Below are 24,401 nucleotides of genomic sequence, written 5' to 3' on the forward strand. Positions count from 1 at the left end.
AGGTGTTACACCTAAACAACAGGAATTTATATTGTTGGAAAAACTACCCATTAAATAAGAATTGAAGTTATAGTTGCCAAGTTATTGTTAATCTTTTGGTGAAAACAATTGCTAAAGTTGCTTAGCTAAAAGTTAGCTAAAAGTTGGAGGAACCGTTAGGTAAAAAGTTAGAGGAAACATTTAATTGTTAAGCTTTAAATTGATAAGATAGATGGCCAGAATGGTTAACTTAAAGTAGGGAACAAACATACATTAGGGATGATCTTAGCTGTAGCTAGTCACCTACTGAACGGAAGGTTGGTGGTTCGATCCCTGGCTCCTCTAGTCTGCATGTCAAGTATCCTTGGGCAAGATACTAACCCCAAGTTGCTTTCCGATGCATTCATCGGAGTATGAATGTCTGAATTAGGATCACTCAGTTTAGAGGAAGTGCTTGTAAAATTGGGTGTGATTGGGTGAATATGGCATGTTGTATAGAGTGCTTTGAGTACTCCAAAAGAGTAGAAAAGCGCTATATAAGAATCAGTCCATTTAGCATTAATAGTGAAATAGCTAGATAAAATGAATAAAAGAGTAAAAAAGGGTACGCTGGTTATTCCTCAGCTGGAAATTATGGTAGAAAGACTAAATGTAGATAAGAATAAACATTAAAACTCCAGACTACATAAAACTTTCTATGAAAGGTTGATATAAATATGTATGAGCTATTCAAATAGGAAACGAATATAACAAAAAATGTGGTATAAGTACACAGAATAAATAACTGCTGAAAGGTTTAGTTGCAAGACATTTTGAATTCATCTGACAGAGCAGCAGATTTACTTCTTACAAAGAAAGTTTGAAATCATTGTTGTAGGAAAAACAATATCAGTGTTGGCCACAAATCTTTATGGCCAAGAAATTATGCGGTTCACCTTATTTTTTCTTGTTAGCTAAGCAACGATCAAACTATCAGAGGGTGGAATTTTCCTTTACCCTCAACCCAAATCGGAACCTATAACTAGCAGCAATGACTTCATTCTGCAACAATGTTCTCACACAAATATGCAAGACACACTCTTTTCCCTTTTGTTTGTGTGTTGATGTCCACTGCACACACAGTTTACAGTACTGTTCCCTGATCTGTGGGTGAAAGGCTTCATATCGTACACAACTCCCTTACAGCTACCATATATTGACAGTGACTCATCCAGCTTGGTTTGTTCATGTAAAATCAGTGTTCCAGATGTATTATCCTAGATAGACAGTGATGATGGATTTAAAACACTATGACTTGTGACATTATGAGATACATTTATTTACTATTCTATGAGCTGTAATCCTGATTAAGCTCAAAGGAGTGGCTCAGGTCATGAGGTCTACAGCTCCCCGGAAAGTACAAAGTGTCAGAAAATTAGTATTGGAGGAAGAGAAATAATGAAAAACATGAACCTGAAATGTTTTTGGTAATATTCAGGTTGACAGAGGTTAGGAATTACTGCCGGCCAGCCTGTCTGCTTTGATTCATTGTATGAAATTGTTTTCCAACAGTCATATTTTGAGGTCAACCTTTCAGCTCCATCACCTCTCTTTTCCCAAAAATTCATCATAATGCTGTTGCTGGCAGTGGCTCATGTCCTTCTGGCCTCACATAAACACACACAGCAGGCCACTCCTTCTCCTCGCTCTTGTCCTGATCCCTACAGCCCCTTACAGCTGCAGACATTTTGCAGACTCTCTTAATGCGCTGCTTTTGAACCGGCTCTTAAGCATTTTTGTGCATAGATGTGCAGATGCGTGCAGATGTGCGTCAGAAGAGTTAAAACTTTTTGAATGCCAGATGTCTGTGGCCATGTGACCTTTATTTGACCTCCAGGCCTCTTTTTATTAGAGGAACCACTGCACTTTTAAAGGCTTTGCAACAGGCAGTGTCTTAGGTCATTCATGCTGTTTGTTTTATTTAGAGCCTGACTGATTTATTATTTGTGTATCTGTTGTCCAATAAACTTTCTTTTTCCTGGACATAATGCAGAAACTCATCCATCAATCCAGGCCGCCTGTCACTGAAGCAGTTAAACAACTTCTAAGTGACAGGGTGCCTGGGGTGTATGACAGTTGTCCTGCTTTTTTTTAATGCTCTGGATGTTGTGGGGCTGTCCTGGCTGATGTTTCTTTCCAATATGACATGGAGGTCATGGCTGATAGGCTATGCTGTAACTTCAGGGGGATCTCACTCCTCACCCTCTCTGGGAAGCTCCCAGATACTGGAGAGGAGAATCTGTCCAATTAGGTGAACTAAGATTCAAGAGGAAGAATGTGGTTTTTGTTCTGGTTGTAGAACTCTATATCAGCTCTTTGTCCTCTTCATGATTATTAAGGGTGCATGGGAGTTTGATGATGTCATTCTTTTGGCTTCATCAGGTGGTGACTTCTAGCTTACACTGGGGGAGTCTGTAGCTGAGAAACGTGAAATGGTAAGAATGAGAACTACCAACTCCAGGTCTGAGGTTTTCAGCTGGTATAGGGTGGAGTGCTCACAGAGTTGGGTGTGACTGAGTTTTAATACATTGGGGTCTTGCTCAAAAAACATTTAAGAAAAATATGTATGACATTTTTGACATTTTACTTTCTTGCAAACGTATGGTCTCTTAATGTCAGCTTTTGCCATGCTACACAACAAAACACTACTGTCTACACTTGAAGTATCTGCTTCATGGAGTAGTTGCACTGCTGTATAGTAAATCCAATAGTCATGTTTAAAGGTGAGCCCTGTGTGTAGTGGCTATAAAATAAAACAAAGCAAAAAGCCTGAAAACAACAAGTTCAAAAAAGCGTTTTGTGTATGAGCCCGGCCTCCTCGATAACAGATTAAGAAGGACACGTGGAGAGCCAGGAGAGCCGCGGGACTACTGATGTTGTTTACCACTCAGCCTTAACACCTGGCTTTCCTTTGCCTGTGTCTCCCACAGCGTGGGTTTTATTAACAACTTTGATGCCTTCTGGGAGAGGAGGCATCTTTTTGGGGCAGACGGGCTCCACCTCAACGCCTGGGGACGCCGTTTGCTGTCCGCCAATTTGGCATTTGGCGTACAGCACTCCCGCACATCGCCACTGTCTGCCACTGACTGATGTTCCCCTGGTCCCAGCTCCTATATTTGTTCCACTTTTAACAGTAATACACAAAACTCTGGACTAGGACCTTTCTCTCCCACAGTCAACACAATACCCGTCATAATCACAAACAGAGAGCAACAGAATTATCATAAATCCAGTAACTCCAAAAACATTAATAACCTCCGGCCTCTTCAAAAATATCAACATCCATCCAACTCTATTGTCAATAATCCACCAGTCTCAATCAGTATGGCACTTTTAAATGTACGCTCTCTGTCGAACAAGTCTTTTATTATTAATGATTTAATTTTAGATAATAAACTTGACTGTTTATTTTTAACTGAAACATGGCTGGGTTCGGATGCACCAGTTGTTCTCACTGAGGCCTCCCCACCAAATTTTAGTTTCTCTTTTTCTATTAGAAGTGGTAAGAGAGGTGGTGGGACTGCATCTTTAGCCAACAACACACTCACCACCAAACAAATTCTATTTGATCATTTTACCACTTTTGAATTCCATGCTATTGTTTTCAGCAGCCCTCCAGTTTTATCTGTCACAATTTATAGACCACCTAAAGACAGCGCTGCTTTTATCAAGGAATTCTCAGAATTTTTAACAAACATACATTCAAAATATAATATGATAATTTTAACCGGTGATTTTAACCTGCACATAGATAATCCTTCTGACCCTGCAGCAAAAGAATTCTTAAACATTCTTCACTGTTTGGATTTTATCCAGCACGTCACGCAGCCGACTCACAACAGAGGACACACTCTGGACCTGGTCATCACCCATGGGCTGTCCACCAGCGTGTCCTCTGTTGTTGACTTGGCTGTCTCTGACCACTACTGTGTGTTTTTTAACATCACCAGTTTTATTCAGCGGAAGACCTCAGTGCGAACTGTGAGGAGGCGCTATCTAACCTCTGAAGTGGCTGCAAATTTTACCAGGGTTTTAGTCAAATGCCCCCCTGTGATTTTACCTGCACCCTGCGATTTGATTTTTAGCTATTTCAACAGCAAACTGAAGAAAAGCCTTGACTCCGTTGCTCCACTCACCACCAAAAAGATTAACGTAAAACATGCATCACCCTGGAGAAACGAAGAAGTCAAAAAACTCAAAAGAAATTGCAGGGCAGCAGAAAGGAGATGGAGGAAAAATAAAAATACTATCAACCATCAAATATTTTGCGAGCAACTTAAAATGTACAATAGTACATTAAGGAACTCAAGAAATTCATACTTCGCCAAAATAATCAGTAATAACAAAAATAATCCCAAGGTCCTCTTTTCCACCATAGATCATTTATTTAACCCTGATTTTAACAGCTCCAAAAGAACCCCCACAGACTCGCTCTGTGAGCAGTTTGCAGACCACTTCAGGGGAAAGATCAGCGCCATCAGATCTGATATTTTATCTAATCGCGATATGATTGTAAACACATCTGAGGCCTCGATTGTACCTGAGGAGACACTGGACAGCTTTGCCCTGGTTAATGCTGAGAACCTTCAGAAGGTTTTCTCCACAGTGAGACCCACCACATGTCCTTTAGATCCAATCCCTTCTTCACTCTTTAAAACACTTTATGGATTTTTTGAGGCTGAGCTTTTATACATGATGAATTGCTCTCTTCAGTTGGGTGTCTTCCCTGCTGCCTTTAAAACGGTGGTGGTGAGGCCCCTTCTGAAGAAGAGCAATTTGGATTGTAATGATTTTAATAACTACAGACCTGTATCCAACTTACCATTTTTAAGTAAAATCTTAGAAAAACTTGTTTTTACTCAGATTACTGATTTTCTAAATGATAGACAGATCCTGGAGATATTCCAGTCTGGATTTAGGGTGAACCACAGCACAGAGACGGCTCTCCTAAAGGTTTTAAATGATCTTAGATGTAACTGGGACTCCCAAAAGCTCTCAGTCCTGGTGCTACTGGATCTAAGCGCAGCCTTTGATACAGTAGACCACGCTATTCTTTTAAACAGACTGAAACACATGGTGGGCCTCTCTGGTGCTGTACACAACTGGTTCACTTCATATCTCTCTGACAGAACTTTTATGGTGAGTATGGATACATGCTCCTCTAAGATCCATAAAATGACATGTGGTGTGCCTCAAGGGTCGGTTCTAGGCCCTGTACTTTTTAATTTGTATATGCTCCCTCTCGGCAGTGTCATCAGGAGGCATGGAGTGAACTTCCACAGTTACGCTGATGACACGCAGCTGTACATCTCCGTGTCTCCTGATGACACCAGACCAATGGATGCCCTTTTTAACTGTATCTTGGATATAAGATCTTGGATGGCAGAAAACTTTTTACAGCTTAACCAGGACAAGACTGAAGTTTTAATTGTCGGTCCTGAGGCTCAGAGAGAGAAACTCTTGTCTAAATTAGAGGCATTTTCACTATGTCCTTCGCTACAAGTGAAAAACCTGGGTGTTATTTTTGACTCTGAGCTTGGTTTTATCCCACATGTTAAACATGTAACCAAAATTGGATTTTATCATCTAAAAAATATAGCCAGAGTCCGCCCTATTCTCTCTCGGGCCAACACGGAGATGTTGATGCATGCTTTTATTACCAGTCGCATTGATTACTGTAATGCCCTGCTCTCTGGTCTTCCTAAGAAGAATATTTCAACTTTACAACTCTTGCAAAACTCGGCAGCTCGTGTGCTGACGAAGACCAGAGGGCGGGCCCACATTACACCGGTTTTAGAATCGCTGCACTGGCTCCCCGTGTGTTTCAGGATCGATTTTAAAGTTCTTTTATTGGTTTTTAAATGTCTTAATGGTCTTGGGCCTTCTTATCTCTTAGATCTGCTTTTACCATATGAACCCTCGCGGACCCTGAGGTCCTCTGGTACTGGCCTTTTGATTGTCCCTAAAGTCAGGACACATACTCACGGAGAGGCAGCTTTTCAGTGGTATGGTCCTCGTCTGTGGAACAGCCTGCCGGAGGAGCTCAGGGCCGCAGAGAACGTACATCTTTTTAAGAACAGGCTCAAGACCCACCTTTTTAATTTAGCTTTTACTTAGCGTTTATTTATTTTTTTATGCTTATTTATTCTATCCTGTTATTCTATTATTAATTTAGGATTTACCTAATATTTGTTTGATTTTATTCTTATTCATTTTTTAATCTTCTTACTCTATTTATATTTATATTGTATCCTGTTCTTATTTATTTTATCATTTTACCCTGTATATATCGTATTGCGTCATATCTCCAGTGTTTCCTCGGAGGGCGCTCTCTGCACCGGGGCTGTTATTGACCGTGGCTGCTGGGTCTCTGGGGTCCTCTCAGCCTGGTTGGGGGGCTCCTTGGCCTCCCTCCTGCTGTGTGCCCAGCCCGGAGGCTGCGGTCTGTGACCGGCTCCCGGTGCAGACGGCTCCCTGTTATAATGTTTCCTCACTTGGCTCATGCGAGCCCAGCCCAATTTTTACTCTTTAAGTGTGCGCGTGTGTGTATGTGTGTGTGGGTGGGGGGATATATGTGTATTGAGAGTGTGGGGAGTGAGTTGGAGGGTGGGGTGGGCTGCTTTTAACTATGTAAAGCACTTTGTGCTACATTTTTTCTGTATGAAAAGTGCTTTATAAATAAAGATTGATTGATTGATTGATAAGCATCTCTTCCATTTAAATGTGGTCATCGCATGATCAGCTACCCTGCTCAAACCAAACACACACATCTTAATTCAGAAGTGGCTAAAGTTTATCCTAAAAGCTGATGGTTTGGTTTAAAAGATTTGCTATTGAGCATGTGGTTTTAAAGCTGTTTAAATTGAATCCATTTTGCTCATTTCCAGGACTCTGCTAGAGTACCTTTGATTCACAATTCAAAATATTGCATATTTATCTTATACTCTGCCACTTTGCCACTAACCCAACCTTCCTCTTATTGGCTGTCCCTGAGTCTGAGCTTTGTCCTCACAGATAGTACCAGAGTATTACACTAACTGATTCACAATTAGTATTACGCTCATTATTTGAAGATGGATCTATCTGTTTATCTACCTGTCTGCCTATAAATAAAACATATATAGATACATAGATAGAGTTTTAAAGTTTATTTTAAAATAAGGAAAACAACTATATCGAGTGCACTTAATTAAAGCATCTGTTTCAAGGCTGTTCACATGTGGGATATCCACTGAATTTTTAATATAATCTTTTCTGCTGTGTTTTTTTCCTGCCATATCACAGCCTTTTTTTTATTTGACACTTTTATGTCTTTCTCTTCATCTCACTCTGTTTTTTCTTAGATTTAACAGCGTCTCATACTGTTTGCATTTTCCTCCTGGTTTCCACCATAAGCACTGATCTGGGATGCTTTTTTTCATTTTATGAGCAGATCCTTATAAATAGTGATGTTTTTACTGTTGTTGGCATACGAGGGAGGTTTTGCCCTTACATACTATAACCAGATGGGTCAGTAAAATAGGAAAGGTACTATAGTGGGACCCCACACACTGAGGAGATCTCTTTATCCTTGTCCTGGAGCAAAGGACATTGATGTAAGTGAGAAAAAAACAAAGACGGAGGTTTGGTAAGGGAGGTAGGGTTGGGTGGGTTAGGTGGACTAAGATCAGTGAATATTTGGGGTCCAAAGCAAAGTCCCTGAAGAAGCCCTGGGCTTAACATTACTCCAATACTCAACATAGTTTTGTTCAGAAGAAAGGAAGCAGAAATGAAATAGCGGTTCACTTCAAACAGTTACTGAGGTAAAGATTTCAGGCTCGTTCTTTAAGCACAAAGTGTTGATGTGTTGCCATTCTTTTGCCAAGACTTTCTTAGTGACATTTTGCTTTGATAGAGCAGAAAGGTCAAAGTTAAAGACTGAGAAAGAGGATTTTCTGGTTAACTGTCTAATATCTAAAAATGTAAAATGTCTGCTTTTCTCTGTTCTAGGGGGCTGTTTATCACTATTCACGACCGTGGTCACATTGCTTCAATACTACAGAACTGGCCAGAAAAGGACATAAGGGTAAATAACTCAAACATAAGGTCAGCAGTGATAGAGTCATAAAAACACTGATGCAAAAATTATGTAATTATTTTTGGTGATCTTTGGCTCAGGTCTATTTTTCTGATGTCTTGTGGTCACCTGCTGTCATGTGTTCCAGATAGAGAAAAAGTCTGGTACGATTGTTATTATATTCTTTTGTTCGCACACAACGAGACCGGGGAAAGCAAAACTGAAAACACTAAGACTATCAAAGTAAAACAGGAAACACAAGAGATGCGCAGAGACACAGACTGACACTGAAACAATCTGAAGCACAGACATGAAAACATCCTTCTACTAGACGTGACACAAGGAACACAGGGGAAGCACAGAGACAGAAACCAAGAGACCAGAAACTATAAATAACAATGAAATCAGAGACTATTAATGATAATTCAGAACATAAAATGCTGGGTCACAGACCCAGGGCCATGTCAGTTTGAAATGCATGGAGATTTACAGCATAGCAAAAAACCACTACTTTCAAATGTGTAGTGCTTGTGTGCTGTGTTAACACTAAGGGGTGTGAAAACAGAAAGAGAGTAGTGCTGTAGTGTTGTGGTGATTGATGTAGAACAAGCTAATGGGTGGTGTGTTTAACTTTACTCAACTTGAAAGCCGGCGAAGTGATTACCAGCTGGACGGAAGAATACTGGTGACTGAAATAAGGCAAGATGTGAAATATTTACGAGGTATGGAAATGTGCATGACCATGTGTCAGCTACATTGTGTTTTATATGGAGATTTCATGATGAATGAAAGATGGGACTTGACATTATTACATGACAGGGTTGTGAAGCTGGGAAGTATTGGCTTTGGTCCTTTTATGCAATTAAATAAATACTGACTGTTTGCTAATGCAAAGAAAATAAAATACTGAACCGTTTACTAAAGTATACTGAAGGTGTTTCTTTTAAAAATAAGACCATATACAAACCATAAGATGGTGATATTTAATGGTGAGATGCATGATTATCCATTTAATACAGTATGACTACACTAAATATTTCAAGATGATTAGAGGGGCTCTCTCTAAATCCAGTAGTCTCTGGGGCTTGGAAGACTTTGGCATTGATTCCCTTGACCCGTCTTACTGGCCAATTTCCCAAAAACCTCAACTATTTCTTTAATCTTGTGTATAGCACAACTATGTGCAAGTCATAATCTAGCCATATTTAGAATGACGACACCAGAAGGCATTCTTGGCATGTCAAATATACCTGCAGCCTCAGCCACCTGTTCGCAGCTGTCAACAGCAGGGCATTTACCTCGGCACTGACATGCCGCCTCTCGTTGTCAGGGTGGTCTTATGATAAGCTCGCCTAATATGCCCTACTTTAACAGAGGGCACGCTGGAGCCAAGGTAGCCATCCACTGACAGGACTTGGCTGCTTTTCTGTCACATATTAACAAGTGATAGAAAAAACAAGCTGCTAATGGTATTTAGTAAGGGTGCTGTGGATTTTAAATTCAGAAAGCTAGCGGCACTCTTTAAACATTCAGATTATGGGAGAAAAAGGCTGTTAAATCCTTGGGCCAGAGTTTTCTGCGTCATAGCAATGCTGGAAAAAAGAACTGAAGAAAAAAAGAAAAACAGAAAAACGCTCCAAATTAGGAACATTTTGCATTAAACTGTTCTGCTGCTGATATTAAACATTACACAACTGTTTTATATATAGATATATATACTGTGGAAACAACCCACTGAGAAACTTATCTCTTAATAAGTAAAGTGACTTGTGAGTGGAAAGCCAGGTGGTGTAGGAGTGCCTGGCTCACTCTGAGGAAAAAAACATGTTTTCTGGTAGTGGGGTGGACTTGTATTGATGAAGAAATTTGGAGTTGAAACAAAATAAGGCGAAGCAAAGTCATTTATTTAATCAGATTTAATGTGGCTAGCAAGAATCTGATATCCCCAATACGGGAAAAAAAGGTTTGAGTGATTTCTTCTAACCAGAATGTAGCTGAACCACGCACAGATTTTTAATAAAAATAATAAGATAATAAGATCTCTGGTGTGACCTCTGTATGCTGTTTTTATGGCTGACAGTTTAATCTATTAACAGGCTGTGTGCGTGACGGATGGAGAGAGGATCCTCGGGCTGGGGGACCTCGGCTGCAATGGCATGGGAATCCCAGTTGGCAAGCTGGCCCTATACACAGCCTGTGGAGGTATGCCACCACAGCAGTGCCTACCTGTCATGCTGGACGTTGGAACAGACAATGAGGTAAGAGCTGAGCTCTGAATATGACTGAGTCCCTACAGCAGCATCTTTTCTATCTTTTCTGGTACTTTTATAATACTCTACTGAATTGAAAAGAACTTAAACAAACAGACAGACATGTTGATTTGTGAGCTTTAGAGGTACTGCGAGGTGCATTTTGTAACCTTTGAGAGAGATATTTAGTATTAAACCCTAAGCAGTGCAAAATATGGCACACTTGGCTGTCTACGTGGTTATGATGAAGAATGACTTCTGTATCACGGGCTCATTAAGTTGTTGTCTCTTGAAGTATCTTGTATCTCTTTAGAAGTATTTGACCTCTTGAAGTTGTTTTCGTTTGTGGCCATGGTGAAAAACGTCTTTTAAACTTCTCTCCCGTGTCATTTATCCATAAAGCCCAAGATTGTTCACGTTGGTCCAACAGTGTGGGGCTTTTACAGATTAAATTAAGGTATGTTTTTTTCAGGCACTAATTCAATAAAATAGCCTTGGGCTAGAGCGGTTAATCCCCCCATTGGTGGGCAAGACTAGAAGTCAGCCGAGAAAGGAAAACAAATCTCACACTTTACAACCAGGAAATACCCTGCCAGTTGGGAAAGCACCTTTCCTCTTTGCCAGTTTGTGGGAGTAGCAGCCAACAGAGCTGTAGTCATCCATCTATGGACCCTGTTCTGCATGTCAGCAGCTCTGAAAGACGATGCAAACCGGGCATGGAGCACGAATAGTCTTCGTGTGCTTCTATATATACACAACTTTTGGCCTTGGCTAAGGGCGTGGCACACTCAGATGCTTGTGTGCCCAGCACAGCTGAGATCCATCCGTCAGTAGATATCCTTCATTTTTCCAAGACCATCTTTGGATGACTCAGTCCTGGGCTTTAGTTTCATTCCAAGCAGATGTCTCAAGTGGATTAAGGATGAGACGTTTCAAAGAGTAGTGGAGTGCGCAAATAAAGTGTAGGAAGAAATATTAAGCAGCAGGAAGAAATTCAAAGAGCAGTAAGACTGGACAGAGGCCAAGAAAACCTTTGAGAACATGCAGGTGATGTCTTCTTTGATGAACTGTAGACAACATTTTCTCAGTGCAGTCGTCATCAGAGAATTTAGGCTCACAGCAAAAATCCCCTGTATAAGAACAACAAAAACACTGCTCTCTTCCTAGAAACCTCATAAAAAAAATATTACATTAGTCTTTTTCCTGCCATTTTAACTGGAATAAGTCATTCTTCCAAGTCCTGCACCTCAGTTCTTTATCTTTATAAGCCTGCTCTACCTTTTGACCTTTTCCCGTACTGTCATCGCTACAGACTCTAGTTTTCCACATTGAATCTTCTGCTCTGTTTAAGTGATGTTATTTTAGGGTGATAATACTGTCTGCGGATCTTTGGGTACATGACAGCAGTTTTAGACATTTATGGGCATCACAGCACAGCTTTAACAGGTCTTTATAGAATGTCTTGATCCATACTTGCTCTTATCCCAGAGTGTCTTTTTACCTCATTCCAAAACAGTGACACAGTTTTTTGACTGCTTAAGTATGTGCCATCTTATAAAGTTCTTGTAGTACAGTGCTAATCTCAGTTCAGTTGGATGTTGATTATTTCAGAGATGCTTTGTTAGCTTGTACAAAGAGGAGAACTCAACATATCTCATATTTATATGTTCAGACTATTTTTATGTTTAAGATTGAAGGCCTTATGAAACAGATGGATTTTTTTTGAGTGTTGCTGCTCCATGTTGAGTCACATACACTGATAAATGTATTGCTTTTTCAAGTGACTTCACCACCACTGAATATTAGATTTATATTAATCTTCTTAAATCTTGAAAAGGAGCTCAAGAGTCTTTCTTTGTCAGCACATTCCTTTAATGTTGTGTTAGATATAAGATTTACTATACATGTCTGACACTCACAAACATACAGATATATATTTCTGCTGCTCATTCAACCTATGCATAGCTGTGCAAGAGCTTTTGCTGTGGTCTGCCTGGCCATGGGTGACTTCCATTTTTCTGTTATTCTAAAGAGATGACAGAATAAATGAGACGTAATAGGATAAATAGACTGCTATGTGAGTGTGTACATGTGTGGTTCTTCAGGACCAGTTTGATATGGAAGGGAGGCTTGCCTGCTGCCACTGGTAACTCGCTTCACTCTGCAGGAATGATGGGAGCAGATGGAGGTGGAAGGCTATGTGGTAGTGGTAGCACTAGCTAATTATTAAAATGGCTGTTATTATGGGATTATGTGTGTCCTTGAGTGGATGTAGGGGTAGAGAGAGGCAGGCATCCATCCAAACAGCCAAGAATGCAGGCCCCCACAAGCTAGACATACCTCTGTTTTTTCTTTAAACCAAAAGTTCACATTTTGTGACACTGACTTATTTTCTTTCATGCCAAGAGTTAGATGAAAAGATTGCTGCCACTGTAAGGCCAGCAGCTTTACTGTTTAGCATAGCTTAGCAAAACCAAAGCACGTCTCTGTCCAGAGGTAACACAGTCAACTCACACCACTCCAACACCTTACATGGTAATCCGTACCAGCGTGTAAATTTGGTGTTTTAATCTGTTTCCACCTTTTCTGCTTGAGCTAAGCTAACCAGCCTCTGACTATAGCTCCATATTTGTCTTGATAACAAACATCAGAGTGGCTTAGACTACTGTGGGGCGTAGTTCTTCTTCCCTTATCTCCTTTCACTTATTTAATCATTAGTTATTATTAATCTCTGGCTCTCTTCCACAGTACGTCTTTTGTCCTGTCTCAGTCCCCTCACCCCCAAACTGGTCATGGCAGACGGCTGAGCCTGGTTCGGTTGGAGGTTTCTCCTTCCCACTGTCTCCAAGTGCATGAGGATAGGGGGCTGTCTGATATTTGGACTTTCTTGTTAATACTGTATTCCACAATACAAAGCATCTTGAAGCAACTGTTGTTGTGATTTGAATGCTTTATAAATAAAACTGAATTTAACTAACATTATATTGATAGTTTCACCTTATGAGAGGTGCTGAATCTAGCTATTTTGGTGGGCAGCTAAAAACCCTAGGTGGGTGAAAAAATTGTGAGTGAAAAAAAGACCAGAGGTTAGAGCAGCCAACTAGTATGGTGGAGGTTTCCTGTAGCATCCCTGAGATGAGTGCTTTTTGTATATAATCCACGACACAAATAAGGATTGTAAAACAACCTACAAATATTAAGAACCCTATTATTAAGAACTGGAAGCCAAGACTTTTTCGAGTGTTTTTTTGCAATGTTTTTTCCACAAACTCTCAAGTTTTCAAACTGTCCCAACATCTCCCTCTGTATATCTGTATGTCTCTGAGCTTCTGTACAGCAAAATCATTGAAGCAACACGATTGTAAACTCATGTCTTCACCACGGCGCAGCGTACCAGTTTACAAAAATCGAGAGGTGCACGATTGGCCGAAGCACAAAGATTGTGGCGCGCAACACAGAATGTGATGCCAAATTCGGCACACGACACGGCGAGCACAATGGCTCCATTATTTATGTGTTGCAGCTGTATGTTGCTTTCTTTGGACTGAAGGACAGCAGTCACTGCAGGAATTAGAATGCACTTTTATTCTTTATATGTTAGATTTAGTTGGCCTGGTGGTGTGCTGGTTAGCACTGACATCTCACAGCAGTGCTGGTTGTAATCAAAACTGGAGTCTTTCTGTGTGAGGTTTGCATTTTGTCTATGTACTCCAGCTTCTTCTCACAGTCCCAAGACTTCCCCCAGTTAAGTGGTGATTCTAAAATGGCTGTAGGTGTGAGCGACTGTTATGATAGCTTGGCGACCAGTCGAGTGTGTACCCTGCCCTTACCCTAGAACAGATGGGATAGGCTCCAGCACCCTCTGTGACCCTGAACTTAAAAAGTGTTTAAGATAATGGATGGATTGTGAGGAAGTGTTGAGCCCGCTCCTCCTAATAACTAGAACTGGACTAGTTTATGAGCATGCTTTGTAGCTATCTTGCTATTATTTTTTAAGCAGCACATGTGTGAGCTGTGTAAACTATAGTGAGACCCGGCAATAAAATATCTGTATCTGGACAGTTCTTATTGCTTTCTCGCACAGAGAAGATGCGAACAAAGCAGCTTGAGCTTGCAGGGAGAGGGTTTCAGAAACAGATACACAGCATGAAGGAAAGTAAACAGTTTCTCCAGTAGTCTCATTTTTTTTTTCTCTGCTTCACCCTGTTATCTCCCCTGATTGTGTCTGTCTGTCTGTTTCTGGGTCTGACTCATGCTGAAATGAGAGTGTGATGTCATCCTGAACAATATGCTGTTTGTGCGAGTCCTGGGTGGGCTATCAGACTTCAGCGCTTGGGTGTCTTCTGGCTCAGACAGGTAGAAGATGTGCAGTGTTAATGTTCAGTTTTGTTTCACCTCTTATTCAAAGTTTAATGTTGTATGCGACACGTATATAAACTCAACTAGGCACAACAAGTCATTTGAATATAGATCTATATTATTATCTTGAAGTTGAAGTCTTTAGTGTGGAAACGAGTGAAATAGGAGCTCCTGTGTCTCACAAGCACAGACTGTAAAGCCATACACGAGGACTAATCCCCTCTGAGAGAAGAGGGCCTGCGCAGCACAAAGGACAGCTTAGCCAATCAGCAGCAGATAATCTGGGACAGAAAGACAACTCATGTCAACAGTTCAGCACAGTGTCAACGGGGTCAGAACACTTGAAAATCACTCACGACTTCTTCTCTTTCACCTTAAAAAGCAGGGGTTTGATTTTTTTGCAGTTACTAAATGAACTGAGTGACACAAAAAACTTTTGCTGCTCCCTCGGATATCAGGGATATCAGAACTCTTGTGGGACCACATGAAAATGTTTTGCTTGTTTTGGTTACAGTTGAACTTGGCCACCACTGCCAGGAAATGACTTGTCAACTTCAAATAAATATTGTCTTAAATAAGCTTTTTGAGCTGTTCTTGGACATGGTGACTATTGACCCTGCCATGGAAAGGTGGCTTCTCCCTTCTCCAAGCCGCGTTGATCGTAGTGCCACCCTTTAATTATCCATTTCCATAAGTAAAGGTCGTCTGTCCCAGCGAGGCATGACTGCACTGTGGAGCAGTTCCCCCAAATTTGGACATCACAAATGAAGTCAGTGTTTATAGAGTGCAGCACGTGTAGATTTAGCTAGAAATTGTTTTTTGTATTATTAGACACTGCATGTGACAGGTGCACCATGCTGGAGGATGAAAGACCTGAATTTGTGCTTCAGGTTGTGTTCTGAAAACACTTGTTATCACAGGATATTATTATTACAAATGTCTTAAATTTTAGTTCTCTTCACCCATCATTATCTATCATCTGAAGCAGGTTGTAGATCAAGCCAGAATGGTGGTGGGTGTAACTCAGGCTTAAGTAAGCAAAACTAGATAGCTATCGTTTGCTGGACGACGAGATACAAAAAACAAACCATTAATGATAAAACGGTTTCTCACTGTCGCCATCTTGGTATTGAAATAGACTTCACAAATGGGGGAAACAAGACCATGAAAACAAGGACATTGCAAGCTGAAAAGTCGTTACCCAATAAGCAATTTTTTTTTAATCTTATTTTGTATCGAAACACATTTTGTCATGTTTGTTCTTAAAAAGTACTACTTTACACATTTACTTGATCATTTACAAAATGAACTTCATGACCTGAAAACTTGCAACTGAGCTCATGAATTCTCCTGAAGAGTGTTTACAGAGGTTTTCCTGCCAATTAATTTTTGTGTGTGCACACACGAAAATCAGCTTTGTCACGGACATGAGAGCAATTGTAATTTGTTTCCTCCATCCCTGACCATGTCAGATTTCAGGTGAAATATGCCCTGATGCATCAAAGCAGACTTTGTGGGCACTCTGTCACTCTAGTGAGGAATTTTGGTTCACCTAACAAACAACAGTGTCCCCCTCGCTCCCCGTCTCTTAAACACACACTTGCTTTTATCACTTCACTCAAAGGTCAAAGGTCAATCCTTCATTTTCTCAGCCTGAAGGGTCCCTTTGACTGTTTAGTTGCTGTACATTTAGAAAACAGTTTTTTTTTTATAGCTCACGCAGTCACACGTTTACATTCTTAGTTTCATTTGTCTCTACCATCAGTTGTTATCTTTCATTGTAAATGATGGAAAAGTGGAAATTTTTAATTGGATTCACTTTACAATCTTTAGTTAGAAAAAACCCCAAAACTACTGCATAGTTTGACAAAGAATAGGGTAAAAAAAATAGGCAATATCTCTGCTTCTGCAGTATCAGTTTAGGAGTGCTATTTTGCATAGCTTCAGTCTTCCTAGGATTTTTACCTTCCTCTCTCATGTGTTGCCCTTTCCTCTCCTTCCTGTGATTTTACAGGCTCTGCTGAAAGACCCTCTCTACATTGGACTGAGACATAAGAGAGTGCGAGGCCAGGCCTACGATGACCTGCTGGATGAATTTATGAAGGCTGTATCAGACAGGTATGGTCATATTTACCTTCAATTTATTATTTGCCCACTTCCTCTTTGGGGCCTGCTATCGCCATTTCAGTGCGCTGCGCTCTTAAAGGGAAAACGTTAAGCAGTTTAGCATGGTCGGTGCATGCTTTACCATGCAGCCAAATTTCATGGGGTTCAGGGGTCTGGAATTTGAGTCACATTGATTCACCTTCTTTGAACTTTTCTGAAGTTTAGGTTGCTAAGAAATATTCATCAAAACTCTTGCTTACTGGCTGAGTGGTAGCATTGGCTTATTGAGAAGTGATCAGAGAGTCAGTGAAGCTTTTTATTTTATTGGCATGTTTCTTTCAGACAGATGACTGAAACCAGCTGACTAGCTATTGAGTAGGCAGCAACTATTCTGGACCTGTCCACAAACATTTGTTTCTTATTAATAAATCAAGATCGAGCTCTTTTCTTTCAAGGATAAAGGGAAAGCTTTGTTGTTTGTCATAAACTGGTTTATACTAAATGGTTGGAGAATGTGACAAAGAATGTGAAAGATGCTCACACAACTGGTGGAGACCTCTGGTTTGTGGAGGAATGTGCCTTTTCTGTGTGTTTACCCCAGTAATCCAGTGCAGGGAAAGTATCTGGTCGTGTTATTCCCAATCAAAGAGAATTTGTAATTGAGATCTGTGATGTCATGTTGACATGCAAAACCTTATTAGTGGTTAGCTTTGGCTTCTTTCACTTGGAGCCACAGTAAGGCACTGAACTATTTAGTGTCTTATATGGTCACTTAATTGATTTGTATTATCAGAGCTAAAGTTTATTGCTTTTCTGACCTAAAATTATTGTGGACGTGCTATTGCTTCTTGTTGGGACTGGTACCTCCTGTGTTTACTGGAGTCTCAGACATGTCTGTGTACCATGGAGCCATTACAACCACACACACACACACACGGCTGGTAGAGCCTCATCCTAACCCAGGGAGGCTGGAGTCCAGAGGGAGAAGTCTGGGTCTGGGCCTCCTCCAGCTGGCAACAGCAAGCCACGACTCTAATAACCGGGTAGCTTCCCAACTACAGGGAACAGCAATGCTTTTTCCCCAAAGGAGCCAGATTGGCGGAAAATGAATAATTATGGGCTCAGAGATTCAATGAATGATTACAGCTCTGCAGTCTTTTAAGTAATATTCATGTTTAGTTTTCTAAGAAACTAAACGTGAACTAAAATACTCCAGATTGACTCATCATCAATAAGAAGAAGTCTTTTTAATCCGCTGTTTCAGAAATACTTCTTAGTTCGAAGGCAAATGGTTGGTGATGCAACCCGCTGTTTGATTTCAGGCCAGACTCCCAACTCCACAAAAGAATCAGGTTCAGTGGTGCTTTTGTCTGCTAGCAGAAATGAAAGTAATTATCTCATAATCTCATTGCTGCTGCACACACCCACAGCACAGGGTAAGCCACAGCTCTGCCGAGGTTCGGAAACTTTGAACTTCACATTTCTGCGCAGCATTTTGATAATTTACTTCAAACTTAGAAATCCACTTTCATTTCATTGCAACCGTCATTGCAGCGCTACAGGTTTTTTCCTTAAAAAGCTGGAAAATGATTTAAACTTTTTTAGACTCAAGTAAAAAAAGAATACCATTTTAAAAATGACCATAAAAAGACCAAAACATAGGCTACCAGATTTAAATTTCTCTGCTTTCTACTTAAAGGTCAGCTGCTTTTGAACTACTGTGATTATTCAGGTACTGCTGTTACTTTTAGATGGCTACCTGCATACTCTGGTGTACCCTGGATTTCTTCCACTGTGTCAAAACAGTGCATCTCAATTTAAATATTAGTCCCACAGAGCCAAGTTTGGGGCAGACATCTTTTCTGTTGGATTTGTTAAGAATTATCTCAACTTTTTAGGTTGTTCTGTCTGTGGGTCATAGCCGCGTCCCATCACCAGTGGTGACCACCAGCACAAGGCCACGTGGGGTTGACACAAAAGAGTATCTTTGCCCTTTGTGCAAGTTTGTGGTCTACTGTGAAATCACAGTTGTCCACAGTGGTCTGAATGAGAAAGTTATCCAAACCCAGAGAGGTCACAATAAAGTGTTCATTACTTTAAAAGATAGATTTGGGCAAAAAAATAATAATAAATAAATAAAAATCAGATGAAGCCAGTGAGATAAACAAGTAAATGGAAATTGTTTGATTTAGATGCCATCTGTGCCATTTTAGTATTAGACACAGGAATTCAAAAAGGAAAGGCCTAAAGTAAGCTGTATTCAAGAATTCAGTCCTGTACTGGACCAACACACTGAGATGATAATGAATTATATTAAATAATGTATAATTAATATAACAGATAGCCGACTGAAATACTCAATTCAATTCAATTTTATTTATATAGCGCCAAATCACAACAAAAGTCGCCTCAAGGTGCTTCATAGATACAGAGAAAAACCCAACAATCATATGACCCCCTATGAGCAAGCACTTTGGCGACAGTGGGAAGGAAAAACTCCCTTTTAACAGGAAGAAACCTCCGGCAGAACCAGGCTCGGGGAGGGGTGGGGCCATCTGCTGTGATTGGTTGGGGTGAGAGAAGGAAGACAGGATAAAAGACATGCTGTGGAAGAGAGACAGAGGTTAATAACAGATATGATTCAATGCAATGCACACACATCCACATCTGCTTTGTGTTGTCACTGACGCTGTTCTTGCTGCCGCTTTCCTTACCTGATGTTTTTCACATATGCTTAGAGTGAGAGGAGATCCCAGAACAGAGCCATACAGCCAAGCATAAATTATTGCAAATGGGGAAAACAATTTTCCTTTGATTGTTTCAGTTAGGGTGACAATAATCAAATAAAAGTCAGTTTATGGAAAGTAAAAACAGACTAATAACCAGAAGGCATGGATCGTAGGAGGGGGAGAAAGACAATGGATAGGCCAAAAGTATTTGAGCTCGATTTGGAGACCTGCAAGGTGTGCCCAAAAAAGTTTTAGGGCCCTACCTGGAGACTCCTGTATGAAGAAACCATGCAGAGAGCTGAAAGAGGAGAAATCAAAAACACCCTAGGTGAATAAATTTCATTAAAAGACCCTTGGAGGCCAAAGTACTCTCTGACATACTATATAGTGTTGTTCATTTCATAGGAAGGGCTGTGCTATATTTTACAGAAATAGACTTAAGGGTATTTCATGGATAATTCTGACTAGCATGCAAAAACTATAGAAGTGCAATCAAATGTATTAAAATTTTTGAAATGAGAGACTAAGGAACAGCCAGACAGACTGATGGATGTATATATGGATAAAAGGACCAACAGAGGAAAAGAGAAAGAATGCAGAATGTGCCTTTTTTTTAATGACGGCTCAGGGATTTGAGGAAATAATGTGTGCTGAGAGATGCTTGCTCTCTGGAGAGTGAGAAAGGGCTGGGAATTTATTAAGGCCTCAGCCACAAACCCCTGTAGGGACGGAGGGAGCAGACAGCCGTGTGTGTGTACACAAACACACGTGTATGTACACTGGTTCGACAGCTGTGTTTGGACAGAGCACCGTTGTCCGTGACCTTCTTTGCTGAGGTCCACCTTGGCTCTTGCAGCCATCATGAATGCACCAAAAGAAGTTCAAATCTTCTCCTCTGATTTCAGTCTCCCCCTCCTCGACCAGTGCGAGCATAAATGACTTCCACCTACTTCCTCTTAGTGGAGAGTCAAGTTTCATTAAGTCTCAGATGAAGCCAGATCACATTTCCTGTGGGAGCTGGGTCACTCGTTAACTCCTCAGAAATACAGACATAACACCAAACGTCTGAGTGATTCGCCACATGGGAATGCGTCTGTCGGCTCTTGTCTCTCTTTTTTTATATACTGTCAAACATTAATATTATTGTCGTAAGCACTTACTCTCAATATATTAGACTGCTTTCGCAGTAAGTGCCAAGAGACTATAAAATCTGAAAACAATGAGCCTGAGAGTCTTTCCTTTTCTTTTTCTGACAACATTTTGTCACAAATCACAGGGAAAAGAAGGTTTTAAGTAAAAATAGGACCTATTTTTTTCTAATCCACTAGCTCAGATTCCTGTCCCATGAAAGGAAAGCTTGGGCTGTAGGCTTTACTGCCTGTGTGGTTGTTTCCTGTTTTTATACATTTAAATTGACTAAAACACCTGCTTTCACATGATCATTTATATTGTTGAATTGGAGGATGAATGATTGGCTTACACTAAAAGCTAGCACTAATATAGCAGAATCTTCAAATAAGCTTTGAAAACCAGTTTTCTCAGTCAGCATCAGAAACCTCTAAGAGCATAATCAAGGAATAAAAGAGACAACCAGTGGTGTAGGATAAGGATGGTATATAAAATTTGAGGGCTGATGACTGTCCTTTGCTTAGTCTTACAGTTGAAAATGATGTATTGGTTTAAATAAAACAGTAACTTTCATATGAAACTTTATACCAGACTAAACAATGACTATGTGCCACAAGTTGCTGTTAGCTACTGTTCTGGTTCATGGTGTTAAAGTCCATCTTTTGTATACAGTCTTTGGTTTCAGCCATAGGAGAATTGACACTTTTCACTGTCTTGTTTTACATTCTTAAACAGCTGTTTGATTTTTCCTACCCTCTGTCCCATTTTGAGGGCTTTCCCACGAGGCCCTTTCTGGTACTCAGAAACTCTGTGAGCAGACACCGCTGTTGACAATGCAAGGCTCCAAGACCAAACGTGACCTTTCACCCCTATCCAGAGAAAAAAAAAGTCACTGTTTTATATAATGTAGATGAGCATCAAGTCGCAAAACCTCCCAGCAAGTCCTGTTCTTCATTTTGAATTGTAAGGTTCTTACGCACTACATTTCAGCATTTCAAAGCTGAACTTTAAAGCAATAGTAAATGCAAGAAACATATAAATTATTTTACAGTATATTAGTAGGATTCATAATTATACTTCATACAAATAACTGTAAAACTAAATGACACTGAGATATTATCAACGTTACATTGACCCTTTTTTCTGTGTTGTTACCCAGGCACAGCCCTTTAAGTGTTTAAAAAAGTACACATTAATTAAAACAACATGTGAGTTGCCCTCAAATACCAGCTTTTTCACTCCTTGTTCTCAGCATTTACTACTCTCCTGTTTCTTTTTACGGCTCTTTGTTCCAGTGCTGATGCCCACTGACTGTTTCATTGATGGTGTTACTTAAGTTTAAAGTGGACTTGAATGACTGATTAATTTAATTGCTGCCAACCCGTAACAACCGATGGCACAGGATCCACAGTGGAACCTTCTGTTTAAACGTCTGCATTTTGTTTTTGTACAATTACGGCTCATTCTGCGTTAGCACAGCCTGTGCACCTCTCCCCAGTTGTGCTCAGAGATTAATGCATTTTTCACAGCACAGTCAGGAGTATGGCGAATGTTTTTTCATCTTTTGGGTGGGCCTGGGCTTGGTTAGGTTTCTGCCCTTGATACTTTAAAGCAGACATAAAAGCAAATCCTGCTTCTTTGTCCAGTTTTTTTCCTCACTTTTTCAATTCAGTTGGAAAAGCAGTACATTGTCAGGTTTCAGCAGGTCATCAAGAAAAAAAAACAGATTTTCACAAACGGCCTCCAATGTGAGCTGTGTTTTAAGCAAGGCACACAAATATATGCTGTCAGAAACACTTCCCCTATCTTTATTGGAGCAGGAAGATGCTCGTTTCTTTCTGCCACAACCACAGAGAGTCAGTCTGTAGTTTATGGTCAGTGAATGCACATAAATATGCGTGTGTTTCCAGCTTAGTCATTCTGAAATATCTCTCAAAAGACCTGTCTTGAATTCAGATCTTGAATCCAGATCTGTCAGCGCTTTGACGGTTTTGCTGAGAATAGTTGCATTGAGTGAGCACTATTATCCCCTCACAGAGGACTACGCTCCCTCTGCTCTACGTGAACTGGTGTGACCTCTCCGGCAGAGAGTTACACCAAACCGTACCAGAGGGCGCTGTGCTGGCGATTGGGCAAGGCCACATCTATCCTCGCCCGTCGCCTGTCTCCTTTTTCCTGAAGCCCAAACACAATGAAAAGTTTATAGCTGCCTTCTTGGCCTCATTATCCCTCCTCTTTGCACAGGCTCTCAGTGCTTTAATGCTGCTCACTGCTTTATAGAAAACACATTTCTCTCTTCAGCACTGCTGTAGTCTTGGCAGTAAGTCAGCTACACTGTCAGTCTCTACACAAGACATTGGTGGCTGCAGCGAGGATTAACACTGACCAAGGAATGGCACTCTCTCACAAGGACATCAGGTTTTATTACAGCTGAACTCAGGTTGCTTCTCATGCGTTCTTTTACAGCCTCGCTTCCGCTCAGCTCCATCCTCCGCCGTCCTCCAAATCTAAGCAGTTTAGCAGCCACTGGAACAAGTGGGAAACAGCTTTAGTGAGACGTCTGCGTAACAGCGCAGACAATCTCACACCTTTGTGGTCCGAGATGGGAGTTTTATGAAATGACTGAAAAGGGAGAGAAAAAAGAAAGTGAGGAACTTGGATTTTAAAATGTCTGGCCTCTCTCTCTGCTCAGTTCACTGACAGGGCTGCAGGTGTTAGAAGAGACTCGCTCTGTTTGCTTGGCCTGTCCCCAATTTCCTCCATCACTCAGTTGCTGAAACATGAGCTCTGCTTTTCATACGGGTTTCGGACAAGCTCACCCTTTCCTAATGTTCCTATGGTCTTGAAACTGACTTAGAGCACAAGCAATTCTCTGCTGTTCTTGAATACTCTTAGAGAGTCGCATAACTTAAAGCACTTTGATGCAGTAATCTCACACATCTTTTGTTAATGTGAGAGTTTCAAAGTCTGCTGCAGGGTCTTACTTGTAACGTTACTTAGTGCAAGGCTTTTCTTCAAAGAGAAAAAGCTGCATGTTTGGAGCTAGTGGACATTCATGGATAGCAGCTACTAGCTTCATGTGCTACTGCTTCACAATCATTACTATAGATTCCAGCTGTCTTCATTAAAACACCATTACAAAATAAAATAGAATGGCAAAGCTCTCAGCTCTCTACCTGCGACTGTATACATCTGTATCTGTTTTAGTCTTCTTCCTCACAGAAGAACGGGGCAAAGCGAATGTCTGGGAGCAAATAAAAACACAGCTATTTACAGTGTGTGCTTAGGTAAGAGTGCCATCTCATTTAAAAATTCAGGAATCTGTGTTTAGGCAGGTGTGTGGTTTCTTGTTTTTTCACTTTTATGACATCGATTCATGCGATGTAACTCAAAGTTGGTGGGCTTGTTGCATTTGAGCCCAAGGAGTCTGAAGTTTTTTGGATGAGAGATGTGCTTTTTTTTTGCTTTTTTAAGAGAGTATAATTTGGTGTAAATTATTTAAAGACTGTATTTTACATAAAATGCTTAAAAAAGAAAGGATTAAGAGCCATTGTGACAGCTGTTTCTTACAAAATTAGAGAAGTTCGTGATTCTTGACTACAGAGCTATATCCTTGAAATGTCAGCATAGATGGACTTTTTAGCACTAGCTGGACCATCTAGAGCTGTCAATAAAGTTCAGCTTTGAATGCAGCATCATTCACCCAGTTTACTAAGTGATAAACACAGAGGAAACTCAGAATAAGAAATTGAACGT

General features: G+C 40.5%; 1 protein-coding gene across 1 annotated transcript in view; it reads left to right on the plus strand.

The window, feature by feature from the left end:
* Positions 1-24,401, plus strand: part of me1 (malic enzyme 1, NADP(+)-dependent, cytosolic) — an 83,079-nt gene that overhangs the window by 52,401 nt on the left and 6,277 nt on the right. The window contains exons 4-6 of the mRNA XM_004541646.2: positions 8,008-8,083; positions 10,171-10,332; positions 16,697-16,800. Coding sequence (XP_004541703.2) covers positions 8,008-8,083; positions 10,171-10,332; positions 16,697-16,800 — 342 coding nt within the window. The remainder of the gene's footprint in view (positions 1-8,007; positions 8,084-10,170; positions 10,333-16,696; positions 16,801-24,401) is intronic.

This window comes from Maylandia zebra, linkage group LG11 (genome assembly GCF_041146795.1).
Source record: "Maylandia zebra isolate NMK-2024a linkage group LG11, Mzebra_GT3a, whole genome shotgun sequence".
Taxonomy (NCBI): Eukaryota; Metazoa; Chordata; class Actinopteri; order Cichliformes; family Cichlidae; genus Maylandia; species Maylandia zebra.